This window comes from Chironomus tepperi, unplaced genomic scaffold, assembly GCF_022539635.2.
Source record: "Chironomus tepperi strain 1889 unplaced genomic scaffold, CSIRO-AGI_Ctep_v1 contig_456, whole genome shotgun sequence".
Lineage (NCBI taxonomy): Eukaryota > Metazoa > Arthropoda > Insecta > Diptera > Chironomidae > Chironomus > Chironomus tepperi.
The window spans coordinates 48,509-66,131 of record NW_027226578.1 but is presented as its reverse complement, the minus strand read 5'-3'; the positions used below and the strand labels follow the sequence as shown (position 1 = coordinate 66,131).

At 32.0% G+C, this 17,623-nt stretch overlaps 1 protein-coding gene across 1 annotated transcript; it reads right to left on the bottom strand.

Annotated features, from left to right (window-relative positions):
• Window positions 1-2,853: 2,853 nt before the first annotated feature.
• Window positions 2,854-12,659, bottom strand: LOC139098955 (CD63 antigen-like). Its single transcript, XM_070651340.1, has 4 exons — window positions 12,100-12,659; window positions 6,535-6,723; window positions 6,266-6,436; window positions 2,854-3,882 (listed from the first exon to the last, which is right to left on the bottom strand). Exons 1-4 carry the CDS (start codon window positions 12,181-12,183, stop codon window positions 3,409-3,411), a joined length of 918 nt encoding a protein of 305 aa, XP_070507441.1. The 5' UTR covers window positions 12,184-12,659; the 3' UTR covers window positions 2,854-3,408.
• Window positions 12,660-17,623: the final 4,964 nt, after the last annotated feature.

The following is a 17,623-nucleotide window of genomic DNA, read 5'->3' as shown; positions in this document are numbered from 1 at the left end:
ATACTAAATACTACAAGGCATTGATTTGTAAATTTCCATAGCTACGCATCTCTAAAATTTGAGGAAATTGATACAAAAACAAAATCAAGGTCAGATTCACAATTATCACTTAGATTCTATCCCATAGCTACTCATTTTACCAAAAAAAATCAACTTTATCAATTTCAGTTACGTAAAATTACATTAAAACTGATAATGAATCCGACAGCTAATTACAATTACTTCATTATATCCCAAATCCCCTTCCATTTCTATACAATAGTCATAACAACACATTTTCATCTCATTTATATCAAGTCAATCATCCACTCTGCGATTTTCGTGAACATTATTCACATTTTATCGATGATTTATGTGACAGCAGTTTACAATTTGCATAGACTTTATGTACAATAATTCAATTTATAAGTACATTTACAAGCTGCATCATAAATTTACTGCACCATTTGCACTTGTTGGTCGGAATCAACATCGAATTGTGAAACATCCTTTGTGATTTATTATCTATGCGAAATTGGCAGTTATTTGACGGCAGTTTTGATTTCGCTGTGGTTGGTGTGTTTTGCGCTGATTTATAGGATTATTGCTGGTACTCATTGATGTTCTCTGCAGTATTAAACAATTCACAAATGTGTTGCCAGCTAGTTGAGAAGATATCGCTGTTGCCTGGGCTGTTGATTACCGTAAACAGATCTGTACTAGAAATTTGAGTAGTTTACTCATCAGTCACACTCTAACTCAATCTAACTAACCCAAAATACATCCCAGTCATGACATAACCTCAAATATTCACCTTCCTACAACCTTTCCAATTCTAAACTTTTTCGATTAAACAATTTCAGCCATAACAGAACAAAGCATAAAAACTTTAAAACATTTTAACAAAAAAATGTCAATAAATAATCATAATACCTTTCAATATTTCTTCCTTAAAGCTTTTCAATAAATTGATAAAAAGGCATTACAGGATATTTTTTTTTCGACACAGATGCTTAAAATTTTCCATGTAACAGCTGAGAACAATAGTTTTGTTCTATTAGTTTTACGTGTTCACAGCGCTTAGTTCTTTTTTATTGATAGATATATATTTGGGAACAAATAGGGGATTGTAAATCATTTAGCAGAGAATTGTTGGGGATTTGTTGTGAAATATAGTTTTGATGGAATAATTTTGTTGTTTTTAAAGTGTCGTTGATGAGATTTTTGAGATTTTATTCTAGGGGGTTGTAGCTAAATCCACCAACGCATCCCACCCTCCCATGAATACAACTTTGTCTTATACATACATTAACTAGTATTTGCAATGTTAAAACGGTTTTACAATTCTCGTAGGGAGAGTCTGTGTTACTAAAGACCACCCCTCTCTCCCGCTAACACCCCTGGATGATTAAATGACTTTGATTACTTGTAGTATTCAGGATTTTTGAATTATGAACCATAGATTCCCTTAAAAATCAATTAATTACCCGAGTTGAACATGCTTGGCACGATTTTGGGCCTTCATTAGCTTAGAGAGACTGATAGAGCTCGACAGAAATGGACAGAGACCGACAGAGACTGAAAAATATCGATAAATTGAGAAATCGAAGTCTCGTTCTTGAATCGTTCTTGAAGTCTTACATCGGTCTCAAGGGCTTTCATTTACATGCTTATAACTTGGTCGACTACTCGCAGTCTCCCGGACTGCACAATGTGTTTGCTATGACATTATTACGTTGGCTTATTAACACGCAGTTTCCCTGACGTTACCGTGACAGATGCCTTTGATCCATATTTAAGGCATGAAATAGCAATTCCTCGTTTTGTGCCGCGAAAAGTCAAGTCTGTACCTAAAAAATGTTAAAAATATCCAAATTGATGCAAAAATTCATAATATTATCTAAATAAATTCAACAACATATTTTACAAAACAGTTCACAAGCCAAAAAGTTAGCGAATTTGTCCAAATGCATTTAATTTCCATTTCAATAAATATCCCCGTTGAGATAAAAAAGTTTTAATTCTACAAGTCCAAGTCAGCAATAAAATTTTCAGCATAATAGTTGCTGTGTTTGCAGCATACTAAATAGAGTTAATTTATTCTATAAATGCATTTCTGAACCAAAAAAATACACATCTAATCTTCTTTATTGTAGCCAATGAAACTGTTTTGTAAGACATGCACATCTGTTTTTAAAAAAAAGTTTGCATTTGGTAAATGGAAAATGGAAGTAAAAAAAAGTTAAACTTTTATTTGTGATATTGAAAAAGAGTTTTGCTAAGTTGAACTTTTTTGTTGCAAATTAAGGTTTAAACTACATTTTATGGATTAATGGAAAAGGATGGCTTGACCTAAAACATAAAATTCAATGAAAATTTACAGTTATACATTTGAATTTGCTGGCATAGTATGGACATGTGAGTAGCAGATTCAACTCTGTGCTGTGCATGCAAAAGCACATTTTTTTGTCTTATTACAGTACAAATGTCAGTTTACAGAAAGTTCAAGACTTACAGAGACTGAAATAGGCCGACAGCGACTGAGAGAGTCTGACAGAGACCAACAGAGGCTGACAGAGGCTGAAATAGACTGACAGAGCTCGACAGAGGCTGACAGAGACCGACAGAGCCTGACAGAGGTCGAAAGAGGCTGACAGAGCCTGACAGAGATCGAAGGAGACTGACAGAGGCCGACAGTGGTCGAAGGAGACGGACGGAGACCGAACTAGACTGAAATACATCTATGAATTGACTAGGAAGTTATGTTCTCGGTTCCGAGAGCCTCCAGTCTATATCGTTGAGTAATATCAAAATCCAGGTACAGCATCATATGTCCAGCCAATCAAACTTTAATAAAACACAGAAAATCAATCATTTTTGCAGATTTCAAAATATTTTTTATTTCACAATTTAAAGTGTTTTTGATGCATTTACAAAATATAATGTCTTGATAAAATTCTATAGGGTAAGTCAACAAATAAACATTCTAGAAATGTCATCACACAACATGTCTCAATCAAGAGCCTCTCAGTCTAGCATGTAATAATTCACATAAAACAACATCCTTTCCAATTAAATGTAAATAAAATTATTGCTGTGTATATTTAAACTCTCTGTAGATATTTGGACATTAAATATTCTTTATTGGAGGTTGACAAAAAATAAGGAAATCAGGGTATGGAATTGGCCGAAATTATCAGCAATGTTCTCAAGGTCATCTATGTCTACATTTTATACGTTATATAAAAATGTAAACACAGATGACCTTGACAACAACAAAGGATATTATTGATCAGTTCCACTTCCTTTGGGAAGGAACAGAAAATTAAATAAAAGTCAAAATGTGTTTATTGACATAATATGTCATAAATAATTCAATAACAAATGCTACAAAGTTTGTCGATTATCAGCCAATAATTTAGAATTCCTTTACATGACACTGGGACTATGTGTCGTGTATGTATTTGCATTTACATTATCTGACTTTTCCATTTGTGTATATTCTGGCTCTGGATCATATTGTCTTGAATTGGCGCTATTTGCCTCCATTTGCTTATCGAATGAGAATGGATTTGTCATAACGCCCAAGGCTTGCTGTAATTGCCAACGGCGAGCAGCACGCAACGATTTTGTACGACGAATTGTCTTTGCCAGCATGAATGCACAAATTACACCCAAAAATTGAACAAATGCAACAGTTAGTGCTCCAGATGCAATCAACATAGCGCTCTTTTCAATAATATAGTTGAGGCGCATCAGGCAACCAGATTGAAAGAATTGAAGACATTCATTTGCGTTTGAAGCCATAACCTCACAACATGAATCCGGAACAACAGTTCTATTCTCTTTTTGCTCGTATATTTGTGCCCAATCGTCGGGTGAATCAATGCCGCAACACTCCAACTGAAAAAAGAAGGAATAAAAATTCATTACTTAGCAGTTTACTTTTTTTGTGATTGACATTTTCAGGCATAGCATAGCATTTGTCTCTAACCACAACAACCACCCGTTACTCCTTATCATTTTAATATAGCAAGCAGACGAGAAATAAATTGTTGATTAGACTGGACGTGGTTATCATGACTTTCGTATCATAGTGAGTTAAATGGACTGACTTGACAGTGCTGGGGACATTCTTTTTTGTGTGCTGTTGAAAAGTTTTTGGTTTTCCTTTTTCTGTGAAGGCTAGATTGAGGATTGGAAGCTTTGGAAGAGTTAATATTCAGTCATTTCGTCTGTAAATCTGTGACTTTATAGAATTTATCAGCTTGTAAGTCAATATATTTGCAGAATCATCTGGGTGCCTGCCTATCTGCTTATTTTTGTATTTATTGACAGTTTTAGCACGTTTTAGGTACGAAGAAGATGAAAATCAAATTTCTAGTTAGGAAGGCAATCGGATTCAAGGTTCCAAACGACAAAATCGAGAGCAAGACTTCGCAGGTAGTCTCAGCCTCGAGAATATGTCAAGATTCGATGAAATCCAGCCTCAGGCAAGAGTTAAGTCACCCTAGGACTAGATTTTCAGCCATGTCAACGCCATGTGCTTTCCAAACAGTCCTTGTAATTCAAATTCTAGTCTCACATCCTCAAAATTTCCACCAACAAACCTTCCTTCATACACAAGAAAATCGAGCAGAACATCGACCAATAAAGTCGAAAAGGTTAAATTTTTTCATGTAAATATTAAAAGCTAATCGATAGGAAAGAAAAATTAAATTAAATCGGAAGGTATTAATGTGAAGACTTTTGACTCCTTAATATCCCTTTCACTTCAAATCGGACTTTTATGGTCATGGATACACTTTTTAAATGGAAAATTAGTTTTATATCAATATTATTTTTATGATGGCTATAACAATTATGGCAATAGCAGTGAAGAAGATGACGGTCATTTATTTTTATATCAATGTATTAACTTGATTTCATAGTTATAGTTTCTTCACGTCCTGCAAAATGCTTTTACGTTGTAGGAACAGTTTTTCAAGTCATTTATTTCCGAAAGTATTTCCTGTAGCTGTAATTATTTCATTTCCATGGATATGTTTTAATAATGGTTTAAATTGTTGTGTTTAAGTGGATGTCAGAGTGGGAACTGAATGTTTTTTGAGGGTGGAACTTGGAGATTCTTGAAATTAAGGTTCAATTTACTGAATACGCCTCTACTTTAGTAACATAAATTGGTACCAAATTAGAAATTTATAGAATTTTAATCAAAATCTTTATCTTAATCCCTAATTGACCTACAGAAGTCTCATAAGTATTAAAGATTCACAAAAAAATCCAAAATAATCCTCTTAAAGACCCTCCAAAACATTCCATAACAATAAAAATCCAATATAAAATAATTAATGAGTCATCTCACATACAAAGATAGAAATAACATAAAATACTGATGAGACGTACGAGGATATAAAAAGCACGTGAATTTTTCGAAAAACAAAATCTATAAAAAAAAAAATGCTCATTCCATGGATGTTTTCTTCATCAGAGGAAATTGACAAGCTTGACGTGAATATAAACAACAAAGATGCAGACATTTCATCCTTACGAGAATTGTTGTTTTTCGTTTCTACTCGTTTCACGGTAAAAATGCCAATGAATTTGTGCTGCATGACGAGCATTTTTATCAAGCAAGTTTATCGCATTTTTTTTCGGTGCTTCCTTTTCTTTCTATCATTATTCATCCATCTATTTCAACAATTTTCTTTTTCTGTTCCTTATTTCTGTGTTTTTCATTCTATTTTCTATTAAAAACCACTTCTTCATGAATTTCTAAATGTACACTTTTTGTCTTCTTAAAGCTCTCGATTTTCTATTGTTTTTCTACCTTAGTCGTGCATAACATCCGGCTCATACATATGGATGAAGAAGAAATAGGCTGAATTAGAAGTATGTTTGGAGGATTTGGTAGGGGGTTAGGGTGATTTTGTGGGTGAATGTTAGGAGTTCTCAAAAGTGGATCCGAGATTCAGATGTTCTGGGAATGCCTTGAACTCAATTAAGTCTAGATCTTGGTATCTTCTTGATCTAGACCCCTTTTTAATATCGATTTGATCTTGATCTCAAGAATTTGCCAAAGTAGACCCATCGAGAACCCTTAGTCAGTAAAATCTTTATTGAAAGATAAACTCTAGACCAGTATTGGGTAACCTGTGTTCCGTGACACATTAGTGTGTGCCAAAAATGCCAAACCTGAGAGATATCATGGAAACATTACATTTTCCACCCTCAAAATCCGCGCTAAAACAAATAAAAATTCACAGCATAAAAAAAGTAAACTCACGTTTGTTTGTAGAAAATCGATGCCACTGGCAACGTAGTCATTTTCTTTGTAAGACATAAACGCATCATTCATTGTACGAACCAACATCATCGATACTTGACCGTGCATGAGGTAGGCAAGAACAGCAGCTGTCAGTTCCATGCTGAATACGATAAACAGCAAGGCGCCAAACTATGCGTGTTAAAATGGAGAAAAAAAATAAAAGAAAATTCATTAAGAAAGCTTGTTTATGTCTGAAAAGCTCATGGGGTGAACTTTGTATAACTTACAATATTTACGAGCATTGTACTCTCCTTTATGGCACCAATACATCCAGTAATAGCCACAAGCATAAGACATATTGAAATGAAAATCATAAGATTGGCCGGTGTAAAGAAATGATCGTCCATAAAGATATTAAAGTCCTCGAATATTGTTGATATTGTTGAACCGACAGCAAGTAGTAAGAATGCCGTGAGCTGTTGGAATTAAAAATACATTTGATTAGAATATTTTCATAAAATGTGTAGATTAGTTTCATTGTGTCATGATTATAAATTTTAAGTTGTTTATGCATCAGCTACACGTGAGATTTTAAGCTAATTAGCATTGCAATGCTAAATTATGGAAACTTATGGAATTCGTGTACGCTTTTTTTACGTTTTTTGTGGTATGGCTGAAGCTCTCGAACTATAGAACCGGCTTTAGATGTTCTCTTCATGCGAAAATGGACCCGCGTGCTCTTTAGCCAAGGAAGTAAGTGTGTAAGATACGGATATTTGATTTTCACATGTGTGTTGCAGTGTTGAATGTAATTTTGTAGACTAAGTGGAGTTTAAATCAAAATTCTGCACATAAACAGCCGCAGGGCAAGATTTAATCATCAAAGAGGTACCTTCTCTAATTATTGAGTGCCCTTAGACAAGATTAAAGCTCAAAATCAACCATAATTGTTAAAAATATCACGCAGATCCATAATCCACCTGAATATTCCATCAGCATTCAGAGAAGAATGTTAATAAACACCTACAATCATTCCGCGTTTCCCCCCTCATAGACGTGCTTTCCTGGCAAACATTTACTCTCACAATAAAAAAAATAAATATATAATTAAAAATATTTGTGAATAAATATTTATAAACAAAATTTCAAATGACATTGAAATGACGTGACTGAACCGCATTTTTACATTTATTTATGTGGTATAAATTCTTGTTGTTGTTGCTGTTCTAATGAAAAGATTTATAAAATTTGCTGCCTTTACAATTTTGCATAATTTAATAAAGGCATTTTTATGAAGCCATAAAAAAATGTTTTAAATTAATTTTCGAATTCTAGAAAAAATATAATTTATATTACATCGTAAAAGGTGCATAAAAGGCTGGTCTATATTTTATGGTGACTACCCCTCTATTCAGGGATCTTTTCTTTCTGTGTGGTACAAATCCTTCATTTAAAATTTTATCTTCAACACAGTGCCCTAGTTTTAAGACATTTATGAACAAAAGCTCATTCTTATCATTCTGATTCCTACTTCACTTTATATGAATACATACTCACTCTTTAAGTAGATCACGGCATTTTTCCGTCATATTCTACTCTTTAATTACAGCTCAGCTATGTACAACTTTAGATACATTTTGTTGGTTTTGGGTTTTTAAGGATTTGTGGTTTTTTGGTTTGTCCTTTAGTTTTGGATAGAACTCGTAGTCGACTCGGATTTTGTATGGAAAAGTCGGCTCAAATAAACTCGATTTGATCATGTAGAGCACTTATTTAGGATTCATTCAAGAACCATAGGCCCGCAATTCCTGCATTTAAGATGCACAGGCCTGCAGTTTTGAACGAACCCTAGATTTATTTAAGCTACGCACCGCAATACAAATAATTTCTCTTTTAAACAACGAAAATAACAAAAAAAAAATCATTTCAATATTTTTTCGTTTTCATAATATCGATTCCGTTATCAATTTCAATTTATCTACATCCAATGTTTTCAGGTGAACGTTTGACCTTTATCGATTTTTGTTCCTTATTGTGCTTTCTCTTTTGTTGTTTAAATGCCTTTTCATAAAGCTTTATTGTATAAGCTTTTAAATTGAGATTATTGCCATTTCTAAATATCCAAAAAAAGCTGTCAATAATATCAATATCCAATCTAGAAATATCCACCCAATCTGACTCATCATTCATCAAAACAAATGAATAAAAAAAGCACAAAAACACTTATCAAAATGATTGGGTTTAATTATAATCGATATGACAGAGGCATTTACGACATACATAGACAAAGCTATGATATGATAAGTTGATAAGCTGATAAGAGAGTTTGCTGATATTTGTCATACCTAGTTCAATTTTACAGGAAATTGAAATGCTTAATTGAACATTATTTGAATGAGAATCGTCACTTTAATTTAATAATAAAAAAGGATCACAATTCATATTGAAAGCATTCAGGATTGATCATATAGAAAATTGATTTTGGCATCAATTCAGATGAATTTGATTTAATTTTAAGTGCAAAGTTTGAAGCTTCACTAGACTAATGGGAAGATGCATGAGATTTATATGATTTGAATTTTAATTTAAGGGATATATAGGAATAGTCATGAATGTTGTCATGATGAGTAAATTTCAGGATGTTCTTAATGAATGTAAATTTGTAATTGTTTAAGGAGTTATTGAGAGTTTGTATTAGATTGTTGATGTAAGGTCGAATCCAGAGCCCGGTGTCTACTCGGATTTTGGATGGAAAAGTCGACTTTAAGTAAAAGTTGAATCTGAAACACTAATCTGAGCCACACAGTTAAACCGATCATGTTCTTTGTCATCAAATGAGCCATTATTGTATGAAGTGATTGATCATGAAACCATTGACGCGTAGGAGTGCCTTTGATGCTCATACAATTGAGCATGCTTACACATTGATTGAGTATACTCAAAAACATGCTCATCTAAGTGAATACACTCATTGTCTGTTAGAGGTGGAGTCCAAACTCTACTAAAGTCTGACCCAAAATAAACGATTCCCAACTCTGCTTCAAACTTACAAAATGATTTCATAACCAAAAAAAAAAACATTCTCGAATAAATTTACCAAATAAATTAACACGTTGATGTCAATGGAAAATATTGACATTAAACTTGATTTTATAGAAGACTTCAATAGAATCAATTTAATCATCAATCTCAAATTCATGCATTCTATGTGTTGATGAGCCTTTCAGATTAATTATTAGAATTAAAATCAATGTCGATAAATGTTATCGCATTATCGAGATTTGTGCCAAAAAGCATGATTAAGTCAAAATTGTGATTTGCTTTGAAGTTTGGTAATTAGTCAAGGGGGGTTGAGGTTGAGGATGGAGGGGAGAGGGGGGTTGATTTTTAAAGTTACTTTGTGAACTGTCCCTAATGTTTACTAATGTCATGTTTCAATTTTTAATAACTTTTAATTCATAGTGTCCCATCCAAAACTACTCAACCCTAACTTGCATACCTCTATTATCCATAACTAAAAGTTAGTTCCCTCATAAATTATTTCATGATATTGACCTTTATGTCATTCAGAAATAAAACATATAGATTTTTCCAACTGTGTAATTTTAATGAAAATTTTATCACTAAACTATACACTAGAAGACAGATGGTCTATTATTGATTTTGACTTGTTTTTGTCTTTCCATTTCCAGATGTTATGAAATTTTAATTGCTGCTGATCTAAATAAATCTATACGATTATTTTTGTGAAGACTTTTAATTACAAACAGGTGGATATTGGAATGAGAATGGAATCATATGAGTTAATGACTTAAACATTTAATTTTATGACGATATAGCTATGAATCATTAATGATTAATATAATTTCCAATAAATGAAGGAAGTCGTAAAAGAAATTAAGCGGAAAAATTGGAAATGTGCTGTTAAATTTGTTGGGATTTTTGTAGATAAGGAATGAATTTTGGCAGATCTTGAAGTTGATTCAGATTTTGTATGGAGTCAAGTCGACTCAAATTACTCTAGTACAGTAGTGAGCAACTTGTGCATCGCCAAAAATGATTGTGAATGTCGTGAATCTTATGTTGTAGGGGGTTTTGATCTAGGCTAGGTCAGTCACTCAATAACGAGTCAATTAGAACCCTTAATCAATAGAGCTCAATTTATTGAACTCCATGCATTTCATATTCTGACACAATTAGTTCTGCATTTATGATGTTTACAATAAATATGGATGACGTTAATGTCTTTTACCAAGAAAATATCGTTATCATAAAGTATTTACTTCTTTTTATCAATCAAAAAGGCTTAATTTTGCACCAAAACTCTATTTTTAAAATATCATTAAATATGAATTTCAATATTACTTTTAAAACAAAGTTTCAAATCATTTTTAAGTGTGAGAAACAAGTCGTGAGGTTGACAACTTTAATTGATCTATTGTTCAATTTTTAGTATGAAGTGATGAGCAGATATGACTCTCCGAAGTTGGAATTTTGTAAATATAATTATTAACTGACTGACACTTGCTGTCATTAAGTAAGTTAGTAGCAATCATCTTTAAAGTTCTTATAATGTTAAGCAGAGCTATTCTGAGCGACATAAATGAAAAAGACTCCAAAAATGAGCCTTTGAGACTAATTGAAGAAGGTTCTTTCAAGTAAATGTCTCAATTCAGTTCCAGGACCATTTTTGTAAGATGTCTGATGGCATTTTAGAAGTAAATATGATTTAAACTTCCTATAAATAACTAAAATTCTATTGAAAAGTTTACATTAATTTTCACGTTCCTACTCACTTAAAACAATGAAATATATAAAGTTGTTAGCTACCAATAGGCATGAAATTGTTTGTTTAAATGTCATAAAACAAAACTTCACGTGCTATACAATTCATAATTTAAATTTATGACTGAATGAAAGTTGCCAGGCTATATAATTTAATAATTTATTCGATTTACTCAATTAAAATCGTTCATCATTGTACAAACTTTTTTTCACTACTCATAAATGTAAATTGATCGCATTTCAAATTAAAATTATCAGCAGATTTCATTAAGATAATTAATTAATTCCGACAAATTACTGTAATTTTTATTTTTGCGTTGAGGGGGAGTCTGCAATAATTGCAAGGGTGGCACGTCAGAACAATGCTAATGCGGTACGTGCTTTCATCATCAAAAATTGTAATTACGTACAGTAATTAATTCTTTTATTGTTTAATTTTGATTATTTTTTTTTGTGTGCTTGTCAAATATTGTAAAAATTTTTTAAAATTAGGTATGAGCTTTTATGGATTTAAATTTTTCCATTAGAAGTGCTTTATGGATTGACATGACATTTTTTGAATAGTTTATAGAAAAGACAAGGCATGGTTAGACTATTGACGTTTCCAGAAGGCATGCGATGTAAAAATGAGGAAAATGTAGCTAATGACGTTAATGAGTCTAACTGAAGGCTGGATTCCAACGAATTTGACCCTTAATCAATGTTATACCAGGCGAATACCGGATTTTTTGTCATTTTTACGACTAATTCTAGATAAGCGTGACTCTGACTAGATGCCGGAATTACTTTTAAATCTGGCACCATGCTTGAGTCACGCCAGTCTGGTACCGGATTTTGGATTGATTCCAACTTTCAACAGTCCAACCCTGGACTTCCCAATTTCTAAATAATCCACCCCTTTATGACCTTCCATTTTATGTCCATTCTAAAATTCATAAAATAGTACATAAAACCAGGAACTTTTATGACCTCAAACCACATACAGCCACAGCATTCTTATCAATTATCATGACACGAACGAAATGTCGACCTAAAAGAAATTGTTAAAAATATTTTAAAATCCTCACCCCAAACATAAATGAAATGATGAAAATGATAAATTTTATGAGCCTCATCCCTGCATTCAGGTTGTTGGAGTTTGTAATCGTCATGCTTGCTAATTTAATTTAGCAATATTTGCTCTATACTTTAAGAATTGTTGTTGTTGTTGTTCACGTGATGTTCGACAACAAATAAGAACTTTCTTGTATATATTCTACACCAGGTGGTCGATAAGACGCAAATTTCACCCCTTTCTATTATTTAAGCTACTAACAATAGTAACAAATTCACAAAACTAAATGAACAGTGCTGAAAATTTTATTCCTTTCGACTTTTTTTCTTTATCTTATCAATTTTTATCACTTTTGTTTGCGCTATTTTGTATGTTGAAATGGAAATAAAATGATAAGACTTGAATTGTAGCTATTTTTTTCTGGTGTCACTTATCGTGTCGTTCTCTTTTTTTCGATTAATGCTTATTTTTTTTTTCTTCACCAAAGCAATATCTGATGATACTTTTTTAGGTGTATGTGTAAGGTGGAATTATCGAGCGGAAAATAAAATAACAAACTGCTTTTGAGAGCGAAAGAAAATAAACTGAAAAAAGAACTTTTTGTTCATATAGAATGTGTAGGAAAATGTATTAAGTATGGGAAGTTAGTGTTAGTGAGTTGTTGATTGGATTTGAGCGCATTTTGAGGAGTTCTGTACTCAAAATTAGTTTAGGTAGCTTAAGATTTCATCGAATCTAGCCTTGGCAAACACTATGATGGGCTGGAGCTGGATTTTGGCCATTTCTACACCTTGTCTCGGAATATCTTAGACATAAACCTGAAATTGTATGTTGCACTCTTAAGTCATTTACAGCTCTGAGACTGTCTTTAAATCTAATTTTGACTTTATTGACCTTCTGGAATCCTTTAAGTATCCAAACATCCCACAACACATACCCATAACAACCCATCAAGACTACACAGCTCATCATTTTTCCAAGAACCTCTAAATAATTCTTACAGCAATGTAATACATTCACGATTATAGAGCTATTTATTATTTGTCGATATATTTCATTCCAACCAAGACAGACATTTGCAGTAAAATCATGCGGCATTGTATGGAAGTAAATGAGTTGTACATGAATTATTTATGACATTAATTGATTTTTTTCACATTTCAACACAAATTTTATTGTTGTGTGTTTCGTTGCTTTTTTTATTTTGTTATTTTTTGAGCTTTTTTTTTGTGTTGTTGGGGGTGCTGAACGTTTAAGGGCATTATTGGATTGCTGAATGGTGGTTTTTGGGGTGTTGTGGTTAAATGGTGCAAATTTTGGTTTGAATGACCAGAATAATGTTCAAATTGCCAATTTAAGGCTTGAATTTCGGTTGGTTGAGCAATGTCTGACATTTGGGATGCATCCTACATTACGATGCACTCATAGGAACGGAATTAAATCAAATCGCATGCAAAATGCAACATTAATCCGTAGTTGACCATTAAAATACCTTCAAATGTCAAAATCAACCCCCAAAACTGTCCCTCAACATTTCCATCCAACCTTAACCCATGACCTTCATAAACTGCGCTTTTACTGGCTTTTTACCATCCAAAAAGTCACAACTACCTCAACAAAGCTAGCTTTTAGTATTATAATACTATCTCATACAATCAACATGTAAATTGGATACAAAAATGATTATCACCTATACATGCATAAAACACAAACATGCATAATCACTCACAGCTACAACCACCAAAGCCAAACAATTGAATAGACATTAAATATACAAAAAATTATTTATCAACATTTATGAATCAGCAATTTACATGTCGTGTGAGACATGAAAGCTTCGTGTGGAACTTCTGGTTTTTGGTTTGGAATTGGAAAGGAATTTAATTTTTCTTTTTTTGTTACGGCAGTGACCTTGAATGGCAATCAAAGTGAGGTTTAATGACATTATTGGGAGTGTGGAAAGAAAGGATTGTGCTTTTTTGAGATTATTACTGATTTATAGGGAGTTGATTTTGAAAATTTGGGTGAGGATTTGAAGCTTTTTAAATGATTTTGGGAATGTTCACACTAGGGGTCTTAATTGAGAAACGGGAATGTTCTTAGAGCATCCAAATGGCAACGTAGCAACGAATGGGGTTGGGTTGAGTTAGAATTCAGCAATAGAACTTGCATAAGGCGAGTTCTGAGGAATGCCATGGATCACAATTGATCAATCAAAATTGTCCAAAATAAGTAAGTGACATGAGAATATTGGATATAAAAATATATTATTATTATTAGTATCATGAAGACAATCGAAGCATGAACCATGAAGCATGAATTAATAAATTATCCAAACATTCTCAAAGCTTTTAGCTATTAAGCTTCTCAAACTGTTAACCATTCATTCATATTTTGGTTGCTGTTATCGATACGTGTGCATCTAAAATAGCAAAATAGAATTATTTGGAAATTTGTTATAATGATAGCATGAATAAAAGTAATTATTTGATATATTCTATAAATGATTTAATTTATTTTAATGGGAAATTTAATATTCGATGATTATTATACATATGATGAACTACAAGGGCTATGTATATGTATAGTTGTAATTAAAAATTAGTAAAAGCTTTAAAATTTAAATTTTGTATTAAATTTCAGAACTGAGTCCAAAAAGCAGATCGTGTTCGCTAGAACACAGCTTAGTTCTACTTAACAGTACCCTAAGGGGAATTGATACGTTAGCAGGAACAATTTACAGCAAGAGGAAGGGGAAGAGGGTTTAATTGGTCCCCAACAATTCTATTAATCCTTCACTTCCTAGATTGTACAAAGCTAAAAACTGCAATTTCTATTTGCTTCACAAACAATTCATATCCATAGCTTCAAATCCTTATTTACAATGAAATTTGCTTTACCTATCTGACATATTTTTTAATCAAATTCACCAGTTGGCTGTTTACATTTCCCATTCATAAATTTTTTTGGAAAATAATTTTACTTTTTTTTGCTCTTCTTTTATTGCGAATTTGCGTTGTTTACGGAATATGAAAAATGTAAATGTTTGACAATCAAAAAGTAAACATTTGCGTACTGATAACGAACGACAGCATGTTTTTTGTGCTATTTGTTCTGACTTTTTATTTGAAACTGTGAGAATTTTTAAAATTGATAAAATTTGCTTTTTAAAATTCAGAACTATTTTTAAATATTGAACGAGTTTGTTTGAACTGGAATCATAATGTGCTCAAGTGAAGCTTAACAGAAAATTTAGATCCAAGCTTATTATTAAATTTTTTAAAAATATCTCAAAATACCTCAAAATTTGCCGCGACTGATTCACAATTCATCCAAAACTATGCCAAATGTAATTAAGTTTGACAAAAGATGCACAAACATCAGAGATGCACTTCAGAACAATTATTTCCTTCCTTTTATCATAAATTCTAGCATGTTTCGTTCTCCTTTTTTGTAAATCATTTCAATGCATTGTGAACATTTTCTTTTATGGAAGTTGTTCTCTTTTTTATGCACAATAGAACGTGCATATGGGTTGAAGTGAGAAATGGTTGGAAATTGAGAAGTGTGGCGGAAGCGTATTTAAAGGTTAAAATTTGAAAAATTCTGAAAATTTAAAAATTTCGAAATCTTGAAAATTTTGAAAGAGTTGAAATTTTTTAAAAAGTTGAAAATTTTTAAAATTCTGAAAAAAATTAAAAATCTGAAAATTTCAAAAAATTAAAAAGTTTTAAAAATTTAAAAAATTTGAAAAATTTAAAAATCTTGAAAATTTTGAAAAATTCAAAAATTATGAAAATTTTGAAATTCCAGACATTTAGCCAAACCTCAATCCAACCTACCCAACTCTCCCCAAAAGCTCCTTTCCAAAAGCCTTATGAATGTCATGAACAGTGAAATGGAAAACTTCATTCTCCCTTCCTATTCGTGCTTTTCATTCATTTCCCACCGATACGTACATAAATTCATGTATAAATGACATTTTAATTTCTTTTCTTTGTTCACGAACATTATAAAAATTATTTTTTCATCGAATCGTTGGAAACAAGAGAAGCAACAAAAAAAAAAGAGGAATTGAAAAAAAATTATTTTGTTAAATGAAGCGATGCCATTATTGCTGTTGTTGTCGAGCATTGATGATGGGAAAATTTAATTTATTGGATTGAATTATTGAATTGTTTTTTCTTGTTATAAAATGAAATTGTTTTAATAAATTTTTATTGTGATTGTGAAAAATCTCTCTATGGATTAATGCTGTAAATTGATGGAACTATGATTAACGGATTAATTTTGGGAAATGATTTGGAAGACTTTTGTTGTAGATAATGCAGAGATGTTTTGAAAATTTGAGAATTAAGTGCAGGAATGAATCTAGAGGAAGAAAGCTTAGATTGTCTCATATTTTAACCCAATCGACCCCTTAGAAATGCTGCAAACCTGTAAAATGAGTCAAAAATGAATATTTGGTCATATTTCCGTCACTATGGTGATGTAGCAGCACTTAACTTATTAAATTGTAGTAAATAGTGTAGTAACATAGCAATTGAATTGAATGACATGTCCGGGAACTACAAATGAGGTTGAAACAGGTCAGGACAGTAGCTAAAATCGTAGGAAGTTCAAATATTGACAATTTCCCTTAAAAAAGTTAAAAACCAAGTTAGTTCATCCGTAAATACTCATTAAATTTCCATACTTAACAACTCCATCAGCAACATCCAACCAATTACTTCCTGCATTCACCTTTCAGTTCCCTTTAATTCAAAACTTTAAACAAACTTCAAAAACAATCATCTAAAAACAGAGTAAATTGATTCAATTTCATCCATGTAATTTACATTCTGTCTCTCTTCGTACACAACCAACAAAAAAACTTAACAGTTCAGCATTTTAAATCCTTTGATGTTGACTGAAAGGTAAATGATGTCAAATGCAATCTTTTTTTAGTCAGCACAAAAAAGCTTTTCATGAAAAAAAAACTTTTCATTTACTTCCTTTTTTTATTGACTTAAATTTACATATTTTATTTTATTTTTCGAAAAAAGCAGTTTGGAGAGTCAAGAGCAGTGATGTACTAAATGGAAGGACTTTTGAGTGCCAGAATGGAGAGTTGGAAGATGTCAGGGATTCATTAACAAAAAAAATAAAGAATAAAGTTCAAGAAGAGCAGATGGAAAGTTAAGAAAATTCATTATGGAGTCACTCAATTAAAATAAATTTACATTTCCTTTCCTGCTTGTTTTATTTTCTTTGACTTTTTATTAATGAAGAAGTTTTCACTTGGAATGGGCTATTTTATGATGGGAAAGAAAGTCAGATTAACAAGTGTGAGAAAGCTGAACAGGGAATTTAATTTAATTATGTATTAGAATACATAATTTTGACTGGTTCTGGCAGCAAACTAGTCATTGCTACTGGATGTATTTCGACTAGTATTTAGTAACTAATCCTTGGCGAAGTCACATGAGGGCCCATTGACGCATATAGTTCATCAAAAGCTGTATGTGCCTTAAGATAACTTCTGTCAATCCCGAATA